The sequence below is a fragment of the Candoia aspera genome, chromosome 4 (genome assembly GCF_035149785.1).
Source record: "Candoia aspera isolate rCanAsp1 chromosome 4, rCanAsp1.hap2, whole genome shotgun sequence".
NCBI classification, from domain to species: Eukaryota; Metazoa; Chordata; class Lepidosauria; order Squamata; family Boidae; genus Candoia; species Candoia aspera.
Genome location: NC_086156.1, coordinates 70,945,520 through 70,973,303, shown reverse-complemented (window position 1 = coordinate 70,973,303; position 27,784 = coordinate 70,945,520). Strand labels below are relative to the sequence as shown.

At 38.9% G+C, this 27,784-nt stretch overlaps 1 protein-coding gene across 1 annotated transcript in view; it reads left to right on the top strand.

Moving 5' to 3' along the window:
- Positions 1–27,784, top strand: part of MRC2 (mannose receptor C type 2) — a 99,144-nt gene that overhangs the window by 51,549 nt on the left and 19,811 nt on the right. The window contains exons 10-24 of the mRNA XM_063300429.1: positions 3,714–3,829; positions 4,097–4,245; positions 5,388–5,605; positions 8,895–9,037; positions 10,309–10,411; positions 13,764–13,902; positions 14,653–14,688; positions 16,094–16,254; positions 19,231–19,298; positions 19,417–19,517; positions 23,004–23,149; positions 23,674–23,779; positions 25,088–25,251; positions 26,151–26,259; positions 27,237–27,475. Coding sequence (XP_063156499.1) covers positions 3,714–3,829; positions 4,097–4,245; positions 5,388–5,605; positions 8,895–9,037; positions 10,309–10,411; positions 13,764–13,902; positions 14,653–14,688; positions 16,094–16,254; positions 19,231–19,298; positions 19,417–19,517; positions 23,004–23,149; positions 23,674–23,779; positions 25,088–25,251; positions 26,151–26,259; positions 27,237–27,475 — 1,998 coding nt within the window. The remainder of the gene's footprint in view (positions 1–3,713; positions 3,830–4,096; positions 4,246–5,387; positions 5,606–8,894; positions 9,038–10,308; positions 10,412–13,763; positions 13,903–14,652; positions 14,689–16,093; positions 16,255–19,230; positions 19,299–19,416; positions 19,518–23,003; positions 23,150–23,673; positions 23,780–25,087; positions 25,252–26,150; positions 26,260–27,236; positions 27,476–27,784) is intronic.

The following is a 27,784-nucleotide window of genomic DNA, read 5'->3' as shown; positions in this document are numbered from 1 at the left end:
TTTATTTTGAACCCAAAAGAAACCATTATGTTCCAAAGTTCTCCTGAACTGTTTTGGATCAGCAGTGGTTTGGCAGAAACAAAACCCAAACCATTTCAGTTGTTTTGGCTTTTAGCTGGGAAGAAAAAAAACAGAGAAATCATGGAATAATTTTTATAGTGCCAATAGGGTATGGCTGATGTGCCTCACCCCAATTCTCCCTTTTAGCATGAGTTTGTTCCTAACTTAGCTGCCTTAACCATTCCACTCACCATCTAACCAAGAAAGGGATCCCTGTCAATGAATGGGATTTGGATGCCCAGGAAGCTTTAAGCCTCTGTAGAGGTACCTGGCCTTTATTGTAAAGGCAGATACTTTGTTTTTTTAATAAGAATTTTATTAGATTTAAAGCAAAGAAAAAACTACAAAAAAGCAAAAAACTACAAAAGGAAAAATAAAAAAACTAAGATGTAAAAACATAAGAAGAAAAGAATTTTAAAGATTACATAAAGAGGTGACTTCTGACTTTTAACAGCAAGAATATAAAGCTATTTCCATAATCAGTCCCTTACTCTATATCAAACCAAAATCACATTATTTCTATAAATCATTCCATTAGCACATAATTAAAATCACTAAATACAATTGCTCTGTCCCTTTATATTAAAAGAAAAAGAAATATATAAACCTCCTAATCAACTTCAAAAACCATTTATTTAATTATTTCCTTCCTACCACTATTCTATGTTTCTGTCCACTATAATAAAAATCAAACTAAAAAAACATACAAATTGTCTACTCATATAATTAATAATACTACAATTATAACAATCTTAATCTTGTTAAATCTAAAACCAAGCATTTATTATTATACCTTATTAGTCTTAATCCAAGTCATTAAAAAGAAATGAAGTCAGACAAGCCATAAAGCAATTCAAATAAACATTCTTTAATTCTTACCCTACTTCAAAATATACCAAAGCACTTACATATCTCCCTAGTACATACAAAGCATTTTTCATAAAAAAATCAAACAGCCCAACTGCCCCCTTAAAAGCTCCAGCTTCTCAGCAGAAAACCTCCCATAGGAAAAGAGCTCTTCCTTCCCATAACGTTCCATCAAAAAAACAACAGTTTGCAATTTGATCTGTCCCTTTAACTCCTTCAACTCCACGATCTGGTCACCATCTGGCAATTCAAGAAAAACCTTGATCTTGCTGTCAGCAAAAGTATTTCTATCCTTGTTGAACTCTACTTCTTCTTCCATGGCATCTCCAGCAGATGATACGTTTTAGAGCTGATGTTTTCTACAATGTCCCAAATATCTTGCATAATAACTTGACAGGAATCAAACAAAATCTGTTTAAGCTCACAGCAGAAATCTGAGAAAGTCTGCTTGAAATCCTGCATGTCTCAGGCAGTAGATTATGGTGCCCCCTAGATACTTAACTAGGGAAAGTAGGAGTTAATGGAAAGTTTCCAAAAGAGTTTACATAAGGAAAAGCATGTTAAGAAGCAGCTCCCTAGGGAAAGTGGCGGCAGAAAGCTGAAGATTCAAAACAGCAGATTCAGCATGTAGGGAAATATTAAATTCTTCAAATTTGATGCAGAAACAATAGCAGGGAGGCAATTATTTGTTTTCAATCCTCCTTAGTATTTGGATGGGAAACAAGCCAAAACTTTAAAAGATTTTTAAAAGTTAATCCCCAAAATAGCAATAAGAGAGATCGCTTCTCCTTGCTGCAGAAAGCCTCTCTTAGGGTATATATACTTTTAAAAAATATATAAATTGGGTGATTTAAAAATCGGGTGGCCAGTCTTAGTGTCCCTTTAAGGCTACAACACGGCTTGGAAATGGTGATGTCCCAGCCTCCTGGCGTCTCTTACCAGATTAACATGAACGCTGTTTGCGAACCTCTGGCTGTAAGGCACCGTTCTGGAGGACAAATGGGATGATTCTGAGTGATTTCTGTCCATGAGAAAGCTCCAGGGCTTCAGGAGAAACCTGCCTGAGCCCCAAAAAAACTGCGGCGTTGTCAGTTCTGCCCACGGAGCCCACGAGCACAGCTGCTCAGTCCACCATGTTCCCACTGGAAGTCCTAAAGGCAGATACTTTAGATTTTGCCTTGGGAGTTGTTCTTTTACAATCTGCTCTAGATTTTGAGAATTTTCTCCTACCCAGTGAATTCATTTCTTTCTGATAGCTCCTTACAGCTGAATGGAACTATAATATTTTTAAAAGGGGCTTCTGGCCATCAAACTGGATGCGAAGTTTATTGGACTATATCCTGTACAATCATGTAGCCTTTTGTTTGTAGCTGTCACGGGCATTGAAGATACATTTGGTTTTCCACTATTTCCTCCTGAGCTGCAACAACTGCATTGGCCTTTGTGCATTTCTGCCTACCATGTTCCCATCTCATTGAAGTTGAGAGGAAGAATGTGAGGTGAAGTGTATTTTGGACTATTGGTGTCGACTATAGTATGTGGTTCCTTGGAAGGGCTGCCCAGACATGGAAAGAACATGAGATGCCACAGAACTTGTCAACTCCTTTTGCCTCCTTGAACAATTCCATATGTCATGCCTCACAGTCCCCAAGAAATATAAATAGAAGGCTCAGTTTCATAAAATCAGGAGTGATGCACCTGCACTGGTGGGATGAGATGGGGGTGGGGAGGAGAAATTAGGGAAGTGGTATAAGGGCAGTGAGGCAGGAATGGCACTGTTTAGACCAAAGAAAGGTGTTATGTAAACACCAAGAAGATCTGACATTTTAAGGAACCCCCCCCACACACACACACACCCAGTCTTGTTTTATGCCTGCCTGCCTCACTTGAAAGATTCTTAGTGGCATACAACTTTAATTTTTATTTTATTCTTATTGTAATGTTATTGTTTTTTATTTTGCTGTTAATATAATGACTGTTCCAGTTATGCAATCAAGTTGTAGGGGCTATTAGCTTGTGGAAAATGCCATGTTTTGCAAATTGTGGCCTGCCTTGCAAATCTTATGGGAGATTGTGGTGATGGTTGTAAACATATTTGTTTATGTAAATTGACTGTAAACTTGCCATTTCCCATGTTCCTCCATCTTCATTGCTTATCCTGTGACAGGTTTACCAGGCAGTGATGAATGATAGAGGCCAGCAGCACAGAAGGAGCACTGTCATTTGTACTCCCCTTTTAATTGTTCTTTTTAATTCTTCCCTGGCACTCTGTTGTTGGCAGATAGTAATGCTTCCATTGTTACCACCAATTACAGCTTGGAGGACTAGGAAGGACAAAAATTATTATCTGGGTAGTATCTTCAGCTACTGTAGGTCTTGCTGAAGTCTGTCTGTGCCATCCATTCTAACCTAATGACTGAGCTTGATAACATGCTAAGTGCTACCAGAACTGGGCAGCAAAAACAATGACCACAAAATAGCAGGAAAGAGATAAAGAAAATGATCAACTCTTTGCTCCCATCTGATGGTTGTCTGGATTTTTGCAGCCCAGATCTGGTAGCCTTATTCCAGTTATACAACAAAAGAAAAAAAAATCTCCTTTGTGCCCTTCTCCAATAACATTCACTCTGTTTTTATTAAAGCAATTTATTAAGTTAAAATTGAAATATTTTGAAAATACTGAAATATTTTCACTCCTTGTTCTTTGAAGGTGAAATAATGTAATTGTTGATGCCAAGTAATTAATGCATGGCAATTTCAAGAGGATCTTGTTCTGTTCTGCCCAGGGTTGGAAATGGCACAGTCCATCCTGCTATTGGCTGGGGGATGACCATGTGATATACAGTGAAGCTCGGAAAATGTGCATGGATTATGGCTCTGCCCTGGTTACCATCACCAACAGGTGTGTGCTCTGCCGTAAGTCACAGAGAGGAGTTTTTGTATTGCAGCATTTTTTAACTATACAGGGATTGGTGAAATAGGCTTCTCGATGCTCTCCTGTAAATCCTTCGAAGGACTTACCCATTGCCTTCTCGGTTGTCTTTGGAGTAGGTGGTCCTTGGGTGCCAGAGATGGTGGCAAAATGGCAGAACCTCTGGAGAAAGGTCAGGGTTGGAAGAAGTCGTGAGGAAATAAATGACTGACTCCTTCCCTTTTTCCCCTGGACCAGGTTTGAACAGGCCTATGTTAGCAGCCTAATTTATGGCTGGGAAGATGAATATTTCTGGACTGCATTACAAGACATAAATGAAACTGGTTCCTTCCATTGGCTGAGTGGAGATGAAGTCACTTACACCCACTGGAACCGCAACCAACCCGGTAAAAGTTTATGTGGTATTCCAAATCACAGGAGTATAATTACTGTATATCCTGTGACAAAAAGGCCCTGAATATTTATATTGATGTGATCTGAATATGCAGTGGCCTTTCAGAAAAGAAGTGTGCTTTATTAAACATTAACTTTGTGTGAATCAGCAGTGAAAATGTTCAGGTTAAGAATGATTAAGAAATGGATACTATTATTTTAAGGGTCAGCATCTTATTAAATTACAATATAGCTCCATTTGAAATACTGTGCATAGTTCTGGTTACCTCATTTCAAAACCTTCCCTCTGAAACATCTTCCCTACGAGAAGACACTAAAGTTCTTGGGGCTTTTATAGGGTTACATAATATGCTGCATGATTGGTGATACCTCCTCAGATTATGATCAGCTCTTCTATTCCTGTACCTGGGAGCAATAATATTCAGGATTTCTTTACAGTTCCATATTATTCTGCACACACCAGTGTCTTTAGGAAAATGAACGGGTAGTTACCAAAGAAGAAATTGGACGTATTTGCAATTATCCTGCTTAAAAACATACCCTGATTAACGTATGGGCTATTAAACCCCTGTAAATAGCTGAGGTGCCTGAAGGTGTTACCTGTCAAATAGATGTTTTAAGCAAAAAAAACAGAATGGGATGTGGAAGTAGGAGAGATTGGCAAAAATCATACAGTATCGGTAGATAAGGGTTGTGATGGATTCATGGCATGCAGCCTGGAGAAATACCTGGGAGTGAGGAGAGCATTCATATCTTATGAAGTGCAGCATCTCTCTTTCAAATTAAAACTCTGAAAAATGGCTTCAAAGGAACAAGGAACATCTGGAATGAAAAAATAAAACAAAAAACTGTACATTCCCCCAGCATCCACCAAGCATAATGTTCATCAGATGTAAGATGTTAACTACAGTCTCTAGCCAGCTCCCTTCAGAAAGTTTGCACTCAGTATGGCAATAACATTTTAGCTTGAATACACATTTGAGGAGATTAGAATGGTATTTTGTGATTCAAGGAAGGAGAAAGGTCAGCTTTTGTAGTGGTAGCAATCTTGTAAGATGGCTTTGCTGAGGCAGAAGGAAAACATCAGCTTAAACCTTTTCTCTTGTGTATTTCCCCTTTCTCATGAGCTTTTTAGGTTATAACAAGGGTGGCTGTGTTGCTTTGGCCACAGGAAGTGCCATGGGCCTGTGGGAGGTGAAGAACTGCACTACATTCAAGGCTAAGTATATCTGCAGGCAGAATCTGGGAACACCAGTGAATCCTGAGCTTCCTTCACCACACCCCACACCCAGCCTCACTGGTTCTTGTCCTTCAGGATGGGCCACCAGCCCCAAGCTGAGGCATTGCTATAAGGTAAGTCCTGAGTAAAGGAAGGCAGCCAACTACTTTAGTGATTTACAGTGGTGCTTAAAAGTTTGTGAATCCTTTTGAATTTTCAACATTTCTACATAAATACGATCTAAAATGTGATCTGTCTCCACACTAGTCCTAAAACTAGATAAGGAGGACCCAGTTAAACAAATGAGTCAAAAACATTATATTTCTTCATTTATTTATTGAGGAAAATGATCCAAAGCTACATATTTGTGTATGGCAAAGTATGTAAACCTTTGCTTTCAGTAACTGGTGTGCCCTCCTTGGGCAGCAATAACTGCAACTAAGTGTTTTGGATAACCATTGATCAGTCCTGTACATCACCTTGGAGGACTGTTAGCCCTTTCCTCCTTCCAGAACAGCTTAAACTCAGGGTTGTTGGTGGGCTCCCTCACATGAACTACCCGCTTCAGGTCCACATTTCTCTAGGATTAAGGTGAGGATGTTGACTTGGCCATTCTAAAACATTAACTTTTTTCTGCTTTAACTATTCTTTGGTCATATGACTTGTGTGTTTTGGGTTGTTGTCTTGCTGCATGACCTGCCTTCTCTTGAGTTTCAGTTCATGCACAGATACCCTCACATTTTCCTATAGAATATGCTTGTACAATTCAGAATTCATAGTTCCATCAGTGATGGCAAGCCGTCCTGGTCCAGAGAGAGCAAAGCCCCAAACCATGATACTGACATCACCATGTTTCACAGATGGGATAAGGTTCTTATGCTGGAATGCAGTGTTTGCCTTTCTCCAAAAATTGTCATGAGCACTGATGGTGAACGGGAGGGGGCCCCTATCCAGGGGGGAAAACGCATGCGTAGTACTGAGGAGTTAAGCAGCCATTCAAAGAGACACAGATCAGACCCGCCTTGACTTTGGGGTTTATCTGTCTGGGTTTTTCCCACGCTTCTTCAGTTTGTTGGGTTTTTCCCATGCTTCTTCAGTTTGTTAGGTTTTTCTGTCTAATGTAGAAGTAATAAACACTAGAGACCTATTCCTCGTCTCAGCGTGTTTCCTGACTGTTAGGACAAAAATAATGCTTTTCATTCAAGCCCCAAACTCTAATTTGGTCTCATGTGTCCACAGAACACACTTCCAGTAGCCTCCTGGTTTATTCACGTGGTCTTTCACAAACTATAGGCAGGCAACAATATTCTTTTTTGGAGAGTAGTGGCTTTCTCCTTGCAACCCTGCCATGCACTCCATTGTTGTTCAGCGTTCTCCTGATTGTGCTCTCATGAACACCGACTTTTGCAAGACACCAAGACAGGCATTTAGTTCCTTAGATGTTACCCAGGGTTCTTGGAGACCTCCCAGAGCACTGCACACCTTGCTCTTCGTGTGATCTTTGTTGGTTGATCAGTCCAGTTCTGGGGAGGGTAGCAATGGTCTTGAATTGCTTCCATTTGTACATAATCTGCCTGATAGAGGACTGGTGGAGTCCTAACTCTTTGGAAATAGTTTTGTAACCTTTTCCAGCCTGCTGAGCATCAACAACTGTTTTTCAGAGATTCTCAGAAATCTCCTTTGTTTGAGCCATGACACACTTCTACATACCTGTGTTGTGAAGATCAGGCTTTATTTATTTTTATTTATTTATTAAACACATTTATATGGCTGCCCAACTCACACTTTGATAGATTTTGATAGTGAATACCCAGAATTCTGTTCTTTAAATAAGGCAGGACCTCCTACACACAAACCTGATTACCATCCCATTGATTGAAACACCTGACTCTAATTTCCCCTTCAAATGAACTGATAATCCTAGAGGTTCACATACTTTTGCCACACAGAGATATGTAGCTTTGGATCATTTTCCTCAATAAATAAATGAACAAGTATAATGCTTTTAACTCGTTTGTTTAACTGGGTTACCTTTATTTAGTTTTAGGATTTGTGTGGAGAACAGATCACGTTTTAGGTCATATTTATGCAGATATATTCAAAATTCAAAAGGTTCACAAACCTTTAAGCACCACTGTATGCTCAAAGGACTTAATGCAAAGAGAACAATTTTAACTTGAACTGATTTTGGTGCAGCAGTTTAATAATTCAAACATAAATGCTATAGTTTGAATATAACTGTATTACCTAGTTGGTATGATATGGCAACAGCATATTAATTTGCAACATATCTCTAGTTCAGAGATCTTCTAGTTGTGCAGAATACTATGAGAATGTTTGCAGTAAAAAGGAGTGCCTTTGATGACTGCAGTTGGTGCAAAATATAGTAGCCTGCTTGTTGGAAGCAGGGGTTGCTCTAGCCACGTTACAACTGTACTGCAGGCCCTGCATTGGTTATCCATTGGTTTCCAAGTACATTTCAAAGTGCTGGTTTTAACCTATAAGGACTAATATTGTTTTAATCTTAGGTACTTTCAGGAACACCTTTGGTATGTGGAATCAACTCATCCAGTGTGTGCTCCCTGAGAAAACGTCTTAGGAGTCCCCATTACTGAGATGTTAAATGGGCAGGGCTTATAGATAATGCTTTTGTACTGTGCTATGGAACAGTTCCCCCCTTGAGATCAAATCAATATCCACCCTAAGGGCCTTCCAGAAGCTAGTTCAAACAGTGCTTTGCTAGAAACCTTTGGGGGGAAGATTAATGCATGCCACCTGTTTTATTGTAATGTGTTATTACTGTATTGCTGTCTTGGTTTTAGTATTGTTTGTAAACCACCAGGAGCCTGTGCAGATTATGGTGGTATATAAAAAACAAAAATAAATAAAAGTAAAATAAATATGAAAGATTGTGACTTGGAATGTAAGAGCAAATGGTACCAGGGAATGAATTAACACATGAAATGAAAGAAAGAGAAATGGATATGTTATATGCCTATGAAACTGAGGAGAAAGGGAACTGGTGTAATGTGTAGATGTGTAGATCTATCACACATTACTGTGAATATATTTTTTTGTAAGTATGAATAAAAAACCAAACCCCGAACAATATTGAAGGCTTTAGAAAGAAAGAATAAAACTTGACATTCATGTTATCCTATCCCCAAAGCCAACCAGGTCTTGAGAAAAGCACGATCCTCCTTTTGCATATTTATTAGATTCTGCCTTTGTCGAATCTTCAGGAGAAGGAATATTATTTCAATGGGGCACTCTGTCTTTTACAAGGTATCTCATTTTCCAGTGCAATATTTGCATGAGACATTTCCTGCCATAGATTACTAACAGAAGCCAGGGTCAATCATGCCGGGATAATAACAGGGATAAGTTTGTGAAATTCCCCCTTTCTCCTTAATTTTTGGACAGGTATTCAACTATGATAAGCTGCAGGAAAAGAAAAATTGGATTGCAGCACATTTGCTCTGTCAGGAGTTAAAAGCACAGCTCCTGAGCTTGAGTGATTATGAGGAGGAACAGTTTGTGACCAACATCCTCAGCAAGGTTTTTGGGTGAGGAATGAATTAAAATCTTAAATAATTATGTGGCTAATCAGAAAATGTACACTTTGGAGTTACAGGCTTACATGCATCTGTATGCTCCTGAATATATACATGCATTTGCAAATGATTGTCCCTCAGTCTGCAGAGCCTAATATTATGATTGTTATTGCATGTATTCCTTGCTTAATGACACTAATTGGGACCGGAAACTCTGTTGTTAAGCGATGAGGTCATAAGTTGAAAAAACATGAGACTGTGCTGCTTAGCGATGGCAGTTCTGGCAATCCTGATTGCTGTTGTTAAGTGAGCACCACGTGGGTTGTTAAGTGAGGAACTCATGTAACCACAACTTGCACCTTCCTGCTGGCTTCCCCATTGACTTTGCTTATCAGAAGCCAGCAGGGAAGGTTGGAAATCATGATCACGTGACTGGGGGGACACTACGACAGCCATAAATACAAGGATCGGTTGTAACTACCACTTGTTCAGTGCTGTCGTAAGTTCAAACAGTTGCTGAATGTGCGGTTGTTAAATGAGGACCACCTCTACTGGTATGGTTTAGTTCAAGATGTAGGCTAAAAGACAAAGATTAAGAACCGGGCTCAGTGCATTCTGGGAGTTATAGTCCCAACATACCTGGGAAAAGCTGGTAGAGAAAGCAAAGAATAACATACAGTATCACTTAGGTAAACATGAAAACAGCTTTCAGTCAACCTCAAATCCTGGTGGCTACATGGACACTATGCAGTTTTCTTGACAGCAGTATAGAAGTGGTTTGCCACTGCTTTCTAACAGGAATCCTTTTGACTTCCCAGTCTAGCTCACAGCTATGGGATATCCTGGTAGTCTCTCATCCAAGTATTAAGTAGGTCCATCCTTGTTTAGTTTTTTTGAAATCAGACAAGACTGGTTAGATGCTGCCAACTACTATGACAAATATTTTTAAATTAGGTGCAAAATGTACTTAAAAGTATACTACAATCATGTAGTATTAGACCCTTGTATACATTTGTGACAGAATATAAGGTAATTTTATCCAGAGTCTTTTCATATATTTTATAAAGACTGAAATTTACCTCACAAAGCCTCGACTTAAATTGTGGCGATCGTCTTCTTTTGGGCAAGTAATCAGGGGAAATGAAGGAGAATAAGAGGAACGGTTCTAACTTTTCGCAGCAACAGTTTTGAAGAAGCAAATTTAGAGTACTTCTCTTAATTCATTCAAATGGATTTGTCCTCCCACGCAATCATCTTTCCCCCCCTCTCTTTGGATGGTCTAGGGAAATGGAGCCTGAGATTCATGAGCAACATTGGTTCTGGATTGGCTTGAATCGCCGGGGCCCTGGAGCTGGGGGGAGTTGGAGCTGGAGTGATGGTCTTGGGGTGAGTAGTGGATTTTATATTGGGAATGGAAAATGGAAAAGTATCGATATTTAGACAATATTTATTAGTTTAGTTTCAATTTCTGTTTATTATTAGATTCAATAAATAATCAACATTTTTTAAATTATAAATTGAGCTACAGACTGCCGAATGTAGCATTAATTGTCTCTGTTCAGACCACTTAGGCAGTCAAAAAGTTTACACTGGAAGCAGAAAAACTTAGCAACTTTATAATAAATCAAATAAAATTCTCTCTATTCTGGATTTTGTCCTCCAGTGCATCAAACAGATAAAGAAAATGCCATCGTACATTTATATGAAAAAAAGGATTGGGAGAATATATGTTTTGCAGCAGGAACATCTGTCTCTTTTTTCTGAATGTGAAAAATTCTCACTATTAGCCTTTTCTACTTCTTTTGATTAATTTGGATTAAGATGTGCCTATATTGAAGCAAACTCTGCCTTCTCATGTAGTTGTTTATTTCTTAATTTGGAGAATAGTTTCAAAACTAGACCACTTTAATAACTTAACAATTTAAAGCACAAACATTATAAAATAATAATAATTAATATTTTAGGTTTACACTTGCACAAGTAATTAATGCACCATTATGGCAGTGTATGTCACATTTCTATGTGTTATTTTATCTTCATTTGCTAGTAGTTTATTTCATCTACTGTATTTGATTTTACTTTGGTGTTGTATTTTTTTTTTTGCTGGTCATTGACCAAATAAACTATTATATATACACACACACACACACAAATATGACAAACATTAGGAAATACTTCATTTCCCCCCCCCCCAAATGTTCCAGTCTTTTGGAAAACAAAACAGGACCTTGGAGAGGAGGAAACAGGAGCAGCCTATCTGGGCCCTTTTGTACCTGGAGCCTGGTACAAAAGGGCCCAGAAGTTTTTAAAGTGGTCTGAAAGTTTTCCTCCTGAAACAAATCTCCTTGGAACTATCAATCAATCAATCAATCAATCAATCAATCAATCAATCAATCAATCAATCTTTATTCGGTCATAGACCAGCAAATAAAACAAAATCACAATTAATTAGGATAAAAAGAGAAACACATAAAATTCTAAAATATCTAAGAAAAATTAGAGGAGATGCTACAACGTATTGTGCAAAGTAAATAACAGTACTTGGCTGTGGTCAACGAAATAAAATCAGATTGATCGGATAATAAGAACTTAAGATAAAATGAGTCAGAATAACCAGGATGTTTAGTGAAGAATGGGGACAGTAACTCCTGGTGAGCATCTGTGTAGAGGGACCAATACAAAATATCATGTTCGATCATTTCAGTTGTTCATGCACCACATGGACATAGTCTCTGTTCAAAAGGGATTTTCCGATATTTCCCTTCAGTAACAGCTGTTGGGAGGGCATTGAATCTGGACAGGGATAAAGCCCTTCTAAATTTTGCAGTCATTATGCAGCTTAGGTATCTGGCTAGTCGGAGAAAATATTCAGAGTGGTTCAGGAAGATGTTTCTAGGTAGAACTGATAAATCTGATTGCAGCTCTAGATCAATAGCCTGTTGTTTGAGGTCAGCTAGTGCACGTTCATAACCCATCTTGGTAATAGCTGCCCATGTAAAGCCATAAGATTGCAATTTGGCATTTATTGCCTGGCACCAGGAAGACTGAAAGCTATCAGTCATAATTGAAGAGGTTGATCCGGTTGGAAAGAAGGATAGCTTAAGCCAATAGGAGAAGATGTAGATCAAAACAGAGGTTTCTATTTTAAGTAGGCCGCCTTCTAGACGAAGCACCACATTTGGAACGCAGCAAGGTACTTGAAAAATAGATCTCAGCAACTTGGACCTCAGAAACTTGGTATATACTGAGCTCTTTTGGAGAGATAGAAAGATTGTAAGGCCAATGCTGTTTTTTGTGCATTTAAGATGACATAATCAGCGTGGGACATACAATTGCCTGTGGCATGAAAAATGATGTCCATATATTTAAAGGTCTTGACTTGCTGTATTGGATGATTGTTTAGCCACCAGACATGTGTCTTAGGGTGTTTGGCAGAAACCATAACCTTGGTTTTGGAATAATTAATTTCTAGCCATTCTTCTTGGTAGTGCTCATCAAGTATCTAAAGCTCCCATTTCAGGCCAGTCCATGTGTGAGAAAGCAACACAGTGTCATCTGCATATAAAAGAATAGAAATATGTCTATTTCCCAATTTTGGTGGATGAAGAGATGGACTATTCAATTTGCCTATAAGGGAATTTATATACAGATTAAAAAGTAGGGGAGCTAGAATATACCCTTGTCTCACTCCTCTCTTGACCGGGATTTTCTCAGTGCAGTGACCATGCGTATTGCATTGCACTTTCATCTGGGAGTTTTCATAGAGCTTATGTATAAGAACAAGTAATCATCTATCAATTGAGGAAGAGTTCAATTTTTCCCATAGTCTGGATCTAGAGATGAAATCAAAGGCACATCTAAGATCAATAAACGCTGCATAGCGTGTACAGTGAGCTCCAGAGGAGTATTTCTCAACTAGATGTTGAAGAGTTAAAGCGTGGTCAAAAATTGAATGGCCTTCCCAGAAGCCTGCCTGCTCATCAGCCAAAATATTCTTGGTTGTACCCCAGTCTAAGAGCTTATTATACAAGTGTCTAGCATATAATTTGCTAACCACACTGAGAAGGCTAATAGGCCGGTAATTGGCAGGTAAATCTCTACCTCCTTTTTTATATATTGGAATCACCAAAGCCTAGACTCCAGTCATCAGGGACCTTAGCATAGTTGTAAATATAGGTGAATAGGGAAGCCAAAACTGGTACCCACCAATCTAAATCATTGCGAATAGCCTCTGCTGAAATAAAATCATATCCTGGAGCTTTGTTCAATTTCAGCTGTTTGATCAGTTTTATGATTTCAGAGCCTGACACAGGGGGCCAGGAGGGGAGCAGGTGAGCTTCATAGTCTAATCTCCTCTTCGGATGGAGTAGTTCCTGTGTATACAGCAATCTGAAGTGGTCTTCCCAGACAGAAGCAGGAATGAGAGACTGCATTCGTAGATTAGAAGGAGCAGGTTGAAGAGTTACAAATTTCCAGAATAAAGCTGAATTTTTGGAGCGTGTGTCAGAAATTAACTGATTCCAAGACTCTTTCACAGCCTGCCTGTAGTAACTGTTTATACTTCCTCTTGAGGAGCAACAGATCCTGGATTGAGTAAGGTCAAAGGATTGTTTTTATATTCCTTGAAGCAGGAAATCAAATGTTTCTTAGCTGCATAACATTCGCTATCGATCCAGGGTTGGTTAAAGTGCTGATTCTCTTTGGAACTAACTGCTTCCCATTTTATTTTGGCCTTTAGTTTTCTTACCACAACTTTGACCGCAGTAATCATGATGATGATGACATCCGTAACTGTGTGGCCCTGGAATTGGCATCCTTGCAGTGGGTGCCTCTACATTGTGAAATTAAACTGGACTGGATCTGCAAATTGCCCAGAGGTGACTGGGATTGTAATAAAGTGGCAGGGAGGGGGCAGAGCAAGGGAAGCTATGGATTGTATAGAGCATAAGGCATTGGAAGTAAGATTTGGACCTGGTTTGCACCCTTAATTCTATTCCCAGTTTGGGGGTTTTGACTGACGTACTTATAACTGGTGTTAAGCATCTTTGTCACAATTAAAAATTGTGTTCATTCCTTCATTTCTATATGTCTTTAAACATGAGATTTTAAAGAGGATTTATCAACTGATTTTCAGCTAAGTGAAAAATGCCCATTAGCAGAGGCAGTTATTTTAAAGAATGTAAGTCTGAATAGGCCACGTGGATACTATGGTTACAGCTGTGTACTTTAAACTGAGACCATTTTGCCCCATTTGACTTGCCAGGTTAAAGATTTTTTTATGACTGTCTTGAATTTTTTAAAGGTTGATTTTATCTGCAGCACTTGCTTTTCTTTTTATTGCTATTTATTATGGCAGCTATTGACTAACTCACTAATTTATGCGGATAAGTCATTACTAATTGCTCTGAGTTTTGCCAATGAAGTAATTAGAGGAATATCTAACTATTTTGAATAAAAAGGGAAATAAATTCACTTGCCTTACTGATCCTGTGGGTGTTTTAAATAAGGACAATTCATTTTATTGCTTTCTTTAAAAAAGTTTTATATTCTTGATGGGAATATAACCTGTAATGAAGATATTCATTCATTCATTCATTCATTCATTCATTCATTCATTCATTCAATAGGGACTGAGGTGAAAGAACCAGAGACAACCACTCAAGGTGATTATATCTATTGTTATGTCTATATATTGTAATTCCCCTGCCCCCCATCCTGTGAAGTTATGCTCATTCCTTGATTTGTACATACAACAGATGTCTGTTCTGATGTATGCAAATTATAGGTAACAAAGTTACTGCTTCTTTTGGATTTTGTGGTTTGTATTATGCTTTAGGAGTTTTATGAACAATAGGTGTCAAGATCTACATATATAGATGTGGCAGTATCCCACATTATTAGTAGAATATTGTAGTTAGCAGTATAGATAATGTTTCTTAAAAAGGAATTGTGTTTGTTTTTTCCAGCAAGTAGCTGGTAAGGCTTTCTGTTAATCAGCTAAAATGAGAAAGGATTTGATCCCTAGTTGTTTGGACCTGCAGAGGCCTAATATGCATGAAGCACTCTTCAGAGATGTGGTATGCAGATTAAGTGCACTGAGGAAATGCATATCCCTGTGTAAGTGCTATGGGAGGGGCCCAGTAATCAGTGTCAGTAAGGCCCCACCTCAAAACGACAGACTAAAATAAAATGGGAGTGGTTGTTGTGAGTATACATCTGAGCATATTATGATTATGGTTTCTGGAGTCATAAGTGATTTCTTTGCACAGCATAATACGTATCTAATCCTGTGGCTCCAATATCTGGTAGAACCATTCAGTACCAATGCCATTTATTATAAATGTTTGTGGGAGATGCAACTTCCAATGGTTCTTAAGCATTGGTTGTTGAAAATTCCCTTTTAGGGGCCAGGAAACCATTTCCTGTTATGCTTGTGGTTTTGATTTTGATTATGTTTATTAAAAAATAAGTTATCATGTTGTAGATTGATCCAGCATAACATTTATTTTATCTATATGCTTTATTTACTGTGTATGTTCTATCTTGTAGCTCTACTTCGTAGGTTTTATTTAATAAGATTTATTCAGTCTAGGTCACTGACCTGTAATGAAGAATTTGATTTGACATTTATTTTATCATGGGTGAGAAACATATTGCAATTGGAATCAAGTTCTAGTCAGTCCCATTCACTGTGTGCAGTGGTCATGGATGAAGGGGGTTGTAGTCTAACAACATCTGGATGGAAAGAAGTTTATGGTCAAAATATTGTGTTTGTTAACATTATAATCTACTATGGATAATGTTCATTGACCTCAGTTGATGAACAGAAATTTGGTAAGATTTAGTTGGACCCAGTGTGTTCACCAATACTTCAGGATTTTAAACTCTTAAGGTGAGTATATCTATTGCTATGTCTATATATCTCAATTCCCCTGCCTTGAAAAAAATGAAAGGGGAACCAGCTAAGTAAAAGAAGGGGCTGCTTTGGTGATTATTTTCTGCATAGTTGATTTCTCTACAACTAGAAAGCACTAAGACAGACCAGTTATTTTCACACTTTCTCTGCAGGGAGTAATGAGTGGTTAAAGTTTCAGGATGCTGAATACAGGTTCTTTGATCACCATTCAGCTTGGCTGCAGGCTCAGAGGATTTGCACATGGTTCCAATCTGAGTTGGTCTCAGTTCATAGCCAAACTGAATTGGATTTTCTGGGCCAAAGCATGAAAAAGGTAGGAAAGTACCTAAAATACTATGCTCTGATAAATTCATGACAAATAAAATTAATTGAATTGGAATCTTGTTGTGTCAAGGATTGTAGGGGTGTTTCATGTTCAGTCAAAAGACATTTCCGTATTTCCATCCATAGAAACTCTTTTATGGAAAGACCAAAAATGGAAGAAGTGGTAAGAAAACACATAGGATTTATAAAAGGAGGACAGCATAGTTTTCACTTCCTTCAGAAAAAAAATTCTGTAGAGGATGGACCACTCCCTGATAACAGAATTAACTGGAAAGCAGCCTAAGACAGGCAGAGAGCATTGATGGTTGGTAGAGGATAGGAGGGTGGTCTGGAGGAAGACATCAAAAACAAAATTGTATTTATATCATAACTTAGTCTTGCAAACTTGGACAGGCTTTGTGTAGATACTAAATTTGCAAGATGATGGGGTAGTCATTTGTGAATTATTTTATTATGTTAATTAAAAGCCAATTCCTGCAACAAAAATTTTGCGATGAATCTCCATTCCTCAGGAAAGTATCTCTGCTGTATCAGAAGAAGACAATAGTTGTTAATTTTATAGTTTCATTCCCCTAAATCTCGCTCCTGTACTTCCAATTCTTTAATAAACTTCAAGTGTTTTTCTTCTTCAGTTGCTCAGCTGACTTCAGCCACAAGTCTAGTAGAAGTCTAGGATAAGATTTAGTGACCATTTCATGCCACTATTTAGTAGCTGTTTTACTGCCATAGAAATGGGGAGTATCATTTGGGTGTTACCTCAAAAATTCAAGGAAAATTTGCTGGATAAAAAACATAAAATTACTTGCTACTTACAGAAATATAAATGTGTTTTCTAGGACTGGATCCAGATTCAAAAGAGAATAGGTGGTTTGCGGTATGCATGGTGTACAGGTCATGCTACTGCCACTCCTTTCTTGGGCTTGTATAGACATAGTTGGAACAGTCTTGTCTTATTCAAGGAGGTGGAGACAGGTACAGCCTGTATGCCCATGCATGACCTGAATCACCTTTTTCCTTTTGAGCTCATATTGATCTGTTTTCAGTCTGAGCGGGATTCACTGAAAGGAAATTACAATCATTCCATTAAATACCGGAACATAATCCTAGGGTGATCTTGCATGGGGCTTTGTAAGGGGTCTGGTTTTACGAGATGTCAACGTTTATGATCGGAGTCTGATTTTATTGTAACCTGCCCAGAGTCCCTCTTTTGGGGGAGATGGGTGGTAATTAAATTTGAATAATGGATGGATGGATGGATGGATGGATGGATGGATGGATGGATAGATGGATAGATAGATGGATAGATAGATAGATAGATAGATAGATAGATAGATAGATAGAAGACTAGCATTGAATCCCATCTGAACATATCAATCTTGATGAGAGAGTGCAATATATGCTCAATGTGTTAAATGATCCAGGGCATAGGAGAGGCATATGTTTAAGTAGCTTGCTGTGTCCCAAGGGGGTATATCAAGCTACTACTAATTAAACTATAATTAGCATTCCCATGAGTGTTAAATTAGTTTCTGTCATCCAAATCAGGAGTATCTTGGATGTTAGGCTACAATCTTCCAGATCATCTAATTTGTTCCTGGCCTGGCAAGTTAGATATTATGGTAAAAGAATAGTGCTTATACTAGAATTCCCATTTCAAGTCTCTATTAACCTGTGATGTTAATGCCAGACATGATCTTGAGCTAGTTATATACTCATGTGTATGTTTGTTTGAAGGTACTCAAGAAAAGAACTTCTATTTCACATCCCAGGACATTTTGTACCATTGGCCTGATTTTAGAGTTAGGAAGTACCTCCTAATGTTGAGCCTAGATCTGTTTTCTTAGATGAGTGCAGGAATTGACCCCGCACTTCTCTGTGAGGCATTTTTTTCACATCTAATCTTTTGTGTGTTCAGAGTGCAATGTATGCATTTTTTTAAAAATCAGACACAGTCAGCTGTTGTGCTGACTCCTTATTTCAGTGTTAAAAAAGGAAGCACCTTTCAGCCATCTTTCCATTTATACAGAACTTTATATTCCAATGAAGTTGGTAAATTAGCATATGTTTGTATATACGAGGTCTCAGGTTCAGTTTCTGGCATTTTCAGGTGAAGGATTTAAGGATTAATGTAAGCATTTCTTTTTATTCTATATTTAAAAGTGGGTACAAAGGAACACAGCAGTAATGAGACCCTGCTGTTAGAATGATCCTAATATTAATATCATTTTCCTGATGGAAGTGCCAGGCAACTTTTAGCCATGAAAAGATTGTATTATATTTTTAACCTAGCCTTCTACATCAGGCATATACTAGATGGTTGGGATGAGAACTTCCATCATCTTCAGCCAGACCAGTGGGCAGGCTGGCTGAAGGGGGTGTGAAGAGTGCCAAACTGTGGAAGACTGTGAAATCTAATAGGTTTTTTTTTAGGGGGGATTAGTGGTTTTTATAAAGAAGGGGCAGTACTGGGCTTGACAAAAAAAGAGTTTGTTTAGTATAAGAGTGCTTCCTGTGTTCAGTTATGGCTTCATCTATAGGTAAGCTATGTGGGGATTGAAGCCTTACTTAGGGTGGATCTAGGCAGATTTGTGTGCATTTGTAGGCCTACTTACATTGATATTTTATCCTGCCTTTTCTCAAGAATACTCAAGGTGGTATATGTAAGGTTATATGAAAGCTTGTTGTTTGAGCCTTGAAAATGTAATGGAGAATTAATAACATTAAAGAGAGATTGGTGGCTTTGTGATTAGAGGCTGCAGTGCCAACAATAATTTAATAGTACTTGAGGAAGTTTTCCTAGGTGATCAAAGGTTTTCACCAAAAGCTAGAATAATGAGATAGGATGGCATCTTTTAATCATGACAGGTAATTTGACATTGGAGATAAATGATTAGTTCTCTTGTTCTTTCTCTCCCTCCTACTCATGATGATGTTTCTGATGCCAATATATACTATCCGTGACCAGTTTTCAAGGGGTCAGGAGCAATACTGGTGGATTGGATTAAACACCTATGAGAATGATGGACGGTTTCGGTGAGTTTTTCTTTCTTCCTCATTAACATCTGTCACTGCCCTAGAAATGCTTTTGTTTCTTGGCTTGACCTGTGCTTAAAATATGAAAGCCTCCCTCTGTGCCCTTTACTTCCTCCAGGTGGTCTGACAGTTCTCTGTTGAACTTCATATCATGGGCCCCTGGTAAACCACGGCTTATCAACAAAGAGAGAAAATGTGTGTACATGACAGCTAGCCGAGGTTAGTAGCTGACATATATTCATGGAATTGCTTGACATTCCCAAATGACAGAGATGTTTTTCTTTCTTGAGTCCCTTTACAGTGTCTTTGGCCAATTGACACATGGCATAACATAGTACTTTCTTTGTTCTGGAAGGATATTCCATTCTTACAGGCACCCATCAGATCCTGAGGTGCTGCTGGCTGGTGTTTCATATGTAGACATTTATAATGAAATTCAGTTATAATATTCAACCCCTTGAATGAATGAATTCTTCATTATGGTCAGCATGATAAAATAGCTTACAAGAACAGAAAGCTCAGACAATAACATAATATGTAATAAACAGACAGTAACACAAAGCAGTAAGAGATTACATACTGCAACTGGAGTGAGCGATGGATTACCAGTTTAACTAGCAGATAAATATTAATTATCTGTTTCTGTCCTCTACGTGCAGTTCTGCCAAATTTTGCAACTTTATAGGCAAGCAAGGAAGAATTCATCTGAGTGGTATGGAAAGTTTGTTTAAAGGACCATAATTTATTCTGTAGATTCCTGTAACCTTTGCAATAGAGTAGAACATGGCTTAACTATTTCATTCAACTCTCAGCTACAAAGCAAGTATGCACCTCATAGGGGAACCATGGAAACCTGCTTTCTGGCAAAACAGATGGAAGGATATTAAATTGAGCTTGCAAGAAGGTTCTCTAATGTTTAGGAGATTCCGAGATGGTGAAATATTTAGCTGGTTTAGCTGCAGATTCGAAGTAAGTCTTTAGGATCCAATATCACTGGGAAGTTAAGTTTAAGTCATTTTGTCAGTCAGCATTCTGGACTTCTCTGTTTATCAATACAAAATTGTGCAAAGCTCCTCAATTCTCTCCCAAGGCTGGTTACTATCTGAATAAATAACAGTGTAAAATGCATAAAGTAAGATCAGTAAACCTTTTCTAGCTATCTTAAGAGAGATTGGGTCCATATCTTGCAGGGAACTGATTAAAAAATTAATGTAAACACTGAAAAGCCAAGAGGCTAATTAACCATCCAAATGTTCCTTCCCTATCAGTTAAGAGAACAGCCTTTTACCAGTTTTTACAGGGGATGTGAGTAAGAGACTGAGAAAGTTTCCTTGTTAGGAACCTGGAAGATAAATTGGATTCTAGAAGGAAAACAAATCAGTTGCAGAGATTTCTGTACTTTATCCTATTTCTTTCAATTTGTCTTGTTAAAGGAACTTTGAAAGAATCTTGTGTCCTGTGGAGGTAGTGCGACTAAGAACTTGAACATATTGTTAGCTGGCCAGACCAAATAATTTTCATTTGTACAGTAGTCTCTAAGTGGCAGAAGAAAGCAACCTTCCAGCCCATTTTTGGGACACTACAAAAACTCCCTGTAAAACTCTTTTTCCCTGTTTTTTCCTCCAATTCTTTTCATGTTTCCTTCACTTTTCCATCCTTTCTTCTCTGTGGGCTGCCATGGCCTCAGAAAGTCCATAGATACCTTGGGAGAATTTTTGAATAATTGGGGTTGCCATTGTCAGAGCTTTGCCCTTCAAGCAGCAGTCTGGCCAGGTTATAGAACCTCCTACCTCCAGCCCAGATGACTCTTCTCATTTTCTCAAAGGGTCATTTTCTATGGTGACATAAAAAGCAGCACTGACTTCTTCTGCTACTTCCTCAGAGATAATGGGGTCATCCTTAAGCTCTTTCAAGAGCTGGGGGAGCCAAGGGGACAGAGCATAATGGAGGATTTCCTCAGGAACTCTATGTAGACTATCTCTGGAACAGTCCTCTCCAAATTTCCTCTTTGATACCAGTGCTCCTTCAGTTCCTCAAGGCCTTGAAAGGCTGCTTTCTCACTCCCAAGAAGCTGGCTGCATAGATGCTCAGGAAAATTAAATGCTATCTTGTCCAACCTCTTCTAAATGTACCAGCAGGGCTGTCCTCATGAGCACCTATGATGAAAGAGCAGGTCCTTGCTTTCAAGGGGAGGGGGGAGGAGGAGGAGGAGGAGGAGGTTTTTTAAAAGTAATTTCAGATTCTTGGCCGAGAAAGTTGGTAAGATCTTTGGCCTCAGGGCAGTCAACAAATTTCTGACAGACCCAGCAGCAGGTATCTCCTTCCCGATGCACTGAACATGAGTCATCAAGGCAAAGTGAGTTTTACCAGGTGCAGAAAGGGCCTTCCATTGTGCTAACTATTACTACCCTGTAAACCATCTCCAGGACTTTAAAGGTTCTCCTGGTAGTTTTGGTTTCATGGAGTGATGAGTTCAAAGGATGTGGTAGATATATTGATATTCGTTCACAAAGCTAATGCTTTAGCAATCAAGGTAGCATGGTCCAAACAACATTTGGAATTGATTCCCAAAGAACTAGTGGCCATTTGCCAGGGCATTATCAACCTGGCCATGATCATAGACATCACAGCAGCTAGCAGTGTACCCTCATTGCAATTTTTGCCCAGAGCCTTGGCTATAGACATTGCTATGTTCTGACAATGTGTGTCTCAAACATGCTAAATCCATGTCAGTACTAGTCTCCAGAATCAGGAGCCCTCAACTCACTAGCTTCAACCCTTTCAGAAACAATGCTTCTATTACTTTTAGAACTAATATGCCTCCTTAAGTAATTGTCATCCACTGTAGTGTCCTTTCATTTTTTTAAACTTTTATTTTATTCTTCATGCTACAACTATTTAATTATAGTAGGTCATCTTACAACCTAAGGAATCCATATCAAGGTGGATCTAGTCCTGCGTTTTCATGTATGAAACTCTACCACTGCCCTGACAGTCAGAGCTTATTTTATTTATTCCCCCCACTGGGTGCTGTTGAATGATTTATATAAAGCTTCAGCATGGGTTTCAGTAGCCTCCTTTGTTAGGAACATTTCTGAAGTTCTTGCAGAGCTGCAGTTTCCACCATATTCTTTCCAGATATGGAATAAAAAAGTCGTAGGAGTTTCAAAGAATGTAAAGAAAAAACAGGTTTTCTTTAAATAACAATCCCATGATAGAAAGCTTGTGTCACAAAAGAAAAAAACTAGCTGTAACTTCAGTTAGCCAAGTGCCAGAATTGGTAGTCTTAGCCACCATGGAGAAACTTTCTGTGATGCACTCAAGCTCACAGAAAAAGTGTTTGTGGTAGTAGACTTCTTTCCTGTCTTTGTATTTCTTTACTATTAAATCACTGTAATTTCTTCTCTTCCTACTTTCCATTTTCATTTTAATAATTGGCATGCAATTAACAGTTTAAATGGAAGTGTATATAAAGTTAATTTCATTTATATTTTATTTTAGTGGCGTGGGGCTACATGGCTTTTCGGATGCAGCGGGTAAGAGAGGAAACATCCCAAATTTCAGATTTTGGGTTTTCCTCTGCCAGAATTTTAATACAAAGTCTTGGCACCATTTATTACTGCAGCAGTTTCTTCCCTTGAGAGGGCCACTGTGTTCTGGCATCCCTTGGACAAAGCTCATTGCCATATTTTCCATCTTCTCCAGAGGACTGGAGTGACCAGAAATGCCTCACCGCTCTGCCTTACATTTGCAAGCGTGCCAACACCACCACAGTGCAGCCCTCCTTGCCATCACTGCCTATACCAACTCCTGGGAGCTGCGCCCAAGGGTGGCATGCCTTCATTAATAAGGTACTCAGACCACCCTACCATGATTCACTGGGGGGACAATTTGAGAGGAATATCTGCCTGTGTGTCCTCCTTGAACTGGATATGTGAGAAGAAAAAGAAGTCCTTTGGAGAATAGTGAAACCAGCTGGTTTCTTCACAATAATCCCTATTACTGGCTGAGCCAGCAACAGGCAGTTTCTGGAAAGGTCTGAGTTTCCCCTTCCTTAGCTAGCTTTCAGCACATAGGAATAAACAAGTCAAAGAGGTAGTGTGGTGAAATAATAGACTACAGTTGATGAGACTTTTGTTTGAAATCCTAGCATGGCTCGCTTGATGATGTCACCCAATCATTACTGGTTGATCTATATTATCTCACTGGATTGTTGCAGGAAGGGAAAAGCATACCTTGGGTCTGGAGCATTTTTGGAGGAAGGGAGGAATATTAATGGAATAGGGAATTAAACAAATCTGAACAAAAAAAGATTCCCCCGCTTGAAAGCTCTCCTGTTTTTTATATTTTCTTTGTTGGGAAACACCATTTGTAGTGCTTTAGGATCAACAGTCAAGAAAAAGTGACATGGCCGGAGGCAAAGCACAAGTGTGAAATTCAAGGAGGTATATTGGCTACCATCTCCAACCACCTTGAGCAAGGTAGGCTTTATCCTTGGTTCTGCCTGTGGTTGCATGTACATGCACAGCTGTCTTGCTTTGCCTCTGGAAAGTGGAAAGGTTTTGGTCCTGGAATAGGTAGGAGGGTTCCTCAAGAGAACAAATCCTTTTGATAAGGGAGAGTAGCATTTTCGTTGGGAAAATCCACCTAATGAGGTTTCTGTGGGAAGGGAGGGGGGAATAGCAAAACTAGTATTGTGACCTCACAATGCAAGCTGTTTTTGTATATGTTGTGATGTTGCATGGACTTACTAAAAGGGTGGAACTTGTGTTGCAATTGCACAATACTGCCTTCATTGTTTTGATGAAAATCTTCAATATTGCAGACGCTTCTGCTGAAACAAAGAATGTCACGACTGGCTATGTGTTTAAATAACAACTAAAACAAAAATGCAAGCTTTTCTTGTTGGTAACAGCTGTACCTCTGGAAATTGAATTTCAATTTGGAATTTCAGTTTTCCTGAATAGTAAGATGAATAGTCGTATCATATAAAAGGCAGTTCACAGGAAGGAAAAGATAGTAGACTTTTTAACCAATGTGTGATAGCCAGAGATCCAACTCTCTGTCTCTTTCTTTGCCCCTCAGCATCATAGTTATTAGTCTTTGGTATGGCCATCTGTCCTATCCCCAAAATGTTCTGAATTCTGCTTAGAACAGAGGTGTCCTCTGATTCAGCAGAACTTATTTTATAATGTTCACTCCAGGAGTATGTGAAGAAATAATAAAGAATAGAAGGCTCTGAAAATATAAATACTCATATATTTTAGTCATTGTATATCTAAAGCAACAGATTGTTTACTGTAGACAAGAAAACTCATAGAATAATTGTAATAGTCACATTACTAACAAAAGAGTGCTGAGCTCTGTGCCAAAGAGTAACAGGATGAGTACCATTTCAGTCCACGGCAAGCTTTTTTGTATCATGGTGATCCAAGGCTATGCTCCAAGCACAGATTCAGAGGAGGTGATATCGAACAGTTCTGTGCTGATGTTTTTAGCGATGTTAAAATAGTATTCTGACACCATCCAATGGAGCCTCATGATGTATAAAATCTGTTAGCCTTTATCATCCTTTACCTTGGATATTGATCAGGGACTGCAGTAAAACAAGCAACAGAGCCAGTGGAAGACAGCAAATTTTATGCCATGGAGAAGTGCTTGTAGAGGGGAAAGTGGAGTTCAACTTTTGAGTTCCTAGCTCCACTTAGAAAAACAAATCAGCATCATCTTCACTGCTTTCTCTCTGATATATGCCAGGCACTTTCCATTCCCTTGCTTCTTTCCTGCAGCTTTTATAACAACCCTTCTCCCAAGCGTGACCTTTGATATATGGATTGGCCTCCAAGATTCCAAGAAGGAATTTCTCTGGATAGAACCTGAAGCTGTCAAGTATGTGAACTGGGCCCCTGGGGAGCCATCTGGATATCGAACATCCATTGCTAGCGATCAGCCGGTGAGCTGAACCTCTACTGATACTCAGGGGCTCTGGATTAAGTCAAGCACTGGAAACATATTCAATCAAACAGGATTACAATTTCTGTTCAGACTTCCCTGCCCAACACTGGAGAAGGCAAGGCTGACATGCACTGCCTTGTGTCGCTCTAGGATGTGACTTTTGAATCCTTAAAGAGGGTGGTTGTGCATGAAAGTGGTCTTTGGTGTGTTTGCATCAACAAGTGCAAGCAATTTCTCTCAAGCATTTGGCATAAGTTTCTGAGAACATTTTGGTCTTCCCTCTAAATAAATATATAATACATTTTTTATTTTTAGGTGATCTCTTAAAAATATTATAATTTGCAATTAGAGTTAAAACCAGACTGTATCTAGGCCAGCATTCTGTTACTTACAGTTTAACCAGCTACCTGTTTTTCCAAAGGATATTACCAGCATGTCTTGCAATAATGAGTTTCAAAGGTTGATAAAGATGAAGTAGCATTTTGGTTGGGTTTATGCAACATGGTGTGATGAACTAAAATAGAGAAGGAATCAGGCCACTGTGTTAGCATATTGTGGGTACTAAGCTATCATGCTTATCCACAATGATTTATTTGTTCAGGCATAACAAGTTATGTGAAAACCACAACCTGGTTTAGTGTTCAGAGTGTTGTGTGAACCCTGTCTTTGTGTCTCTCTGGAATCCATTGTCTGTATTCTGCATTGCCTACAGACTTGTAACAGTTGCCAAGAACAGTTTCATATGTGATACTGAATGTTGCAACCCATAGTCACAGGACAAGAATTGGACAACCCAATGTGGACACACTCAGACAATTCTAGATGTTGTTCTGTAGCTACCTTCTCATTGTGATTGCACGTGTAAGACTTTGACTTCCCTGGTTCTGTTTCTCATAGACCAACTGTGCTGTGATGCGGCATGGCCTCCCTTCCCTGTTCACTGGCCGTTGGGATGATAGGAACTGCCTGGAGGAGAAACATATTTTCATCTGCCAGAGAAGCAAAGGTAAGAGTTAGGAATAATGCAGGAAAAATAAGATTGGCATACTATCAGTTGTGTTTAGCAGAGAGGGCTTGGGATAATTTTGATTCCTTGTGCCAAGGGTGATGGCATTCACTTTTGTTGTGCACATGTGGGGAAGAATCATATTAGTCTCTGGCAACAAAGCAGACATAAGAGTCTGGTAGCACCTTCAAGACTGGCCAACTTTACTGACGCATAAGATTTCATGAGCAGCAGCTCTCTTCATCAGATACATGCATGTTCATGAAAGCTGCTGGTTTTCATCACAGTGTATGCCCCAGTAAAGTTGATTAGTCTTGAAAATGCTACCAGACTCTAAGTTGTTTTGTTGCTAAAGCTGGTTAGTCTTGGAGATGCTGTTTTAGTGAGCACGTATTCAGGATTATATGGCCCTTGGTTTTTGTCTGCAACCTGTATATGATCCAGGAGTTCTATCCACTTTTCCTTACTCCAACTGATTAAGTATCATATAGGATGGGGAACAGATTTCTCTTTCCTCACTTTTATTAACAATGAGAAAACAGTCTTTAACAGGGTCAGAAGGAGAGTGGAGAGGTTAACATTCTTCTCTCCTTTATCCCCATCCGCCTGGACAGTAATCCTGATCAGAACTACATAGAGGAGTAGTGAGGTTTTCTGACTACACAGTAGAATATAAATGTGTTAAGTGAGAGAATATAATAGTATCTATGGATATATCTTGGCTCTTCCCACCAACCTTATGTGGCCATCAGTGGCTTCCAGGGAGAACTAAAGTTCTGCTTCACAGAAAGTAAGAAAGTAGCACAAAAATAGCCATTATTTTTAGTGAAATGGAATAAAACACTACTTGATATTCAGCAAATTGTTACTAATTTTTGAATGAAACAATATTGCTTTGTTAATGGTTCTAGGGTGGATTTGTAAGGCATGGCTAAGCTTTGATTTTCTTTCTCTCAAATTCTTCCTCCACACCCAAGACCCTACTCTAAATCCTTCTTCAACATCCTTCTCCCCTGTTCCCAACTCTACCCTTTTATATCTTAACAACACTTACCGTGTCCTGACGAAGCCACTCAAATGGCAGGAAGCTGTGTTGCTATGTGAGAGTCTCAATGGAAGCCTAGCAAATGTGATAGAACCATACACCCAGGCCTTTCTCACTCAGGCAGTCAGCAGCTTACATACCCCACTCTGGATTGGCTTGTCCAAAGAAGAGGTAAGTCAACTATGCTTAGAAGCCATAGCATGTAAATCAGGGCTGCCCTGCATATAGTAAGATGTAAAAAATGGAAGCATATCTAGGGGTCTGACACTGTCTGAGTTCATGTGTTGGCCAAATCATTGTTCCGGAATAGCAAATGGTGAAGCTGTAAAGAAGTAATGAGTGGTGTCTGGTTTGTATTTCCAAACCCTCCTATAGAGAACCACTATCAATGTGACTCTGTGATGCATGGGAGGATCATTCTACACATCCACAATGTTTCATAAATAAATAAACAAACAAACAAATAAATAAATAAAGATA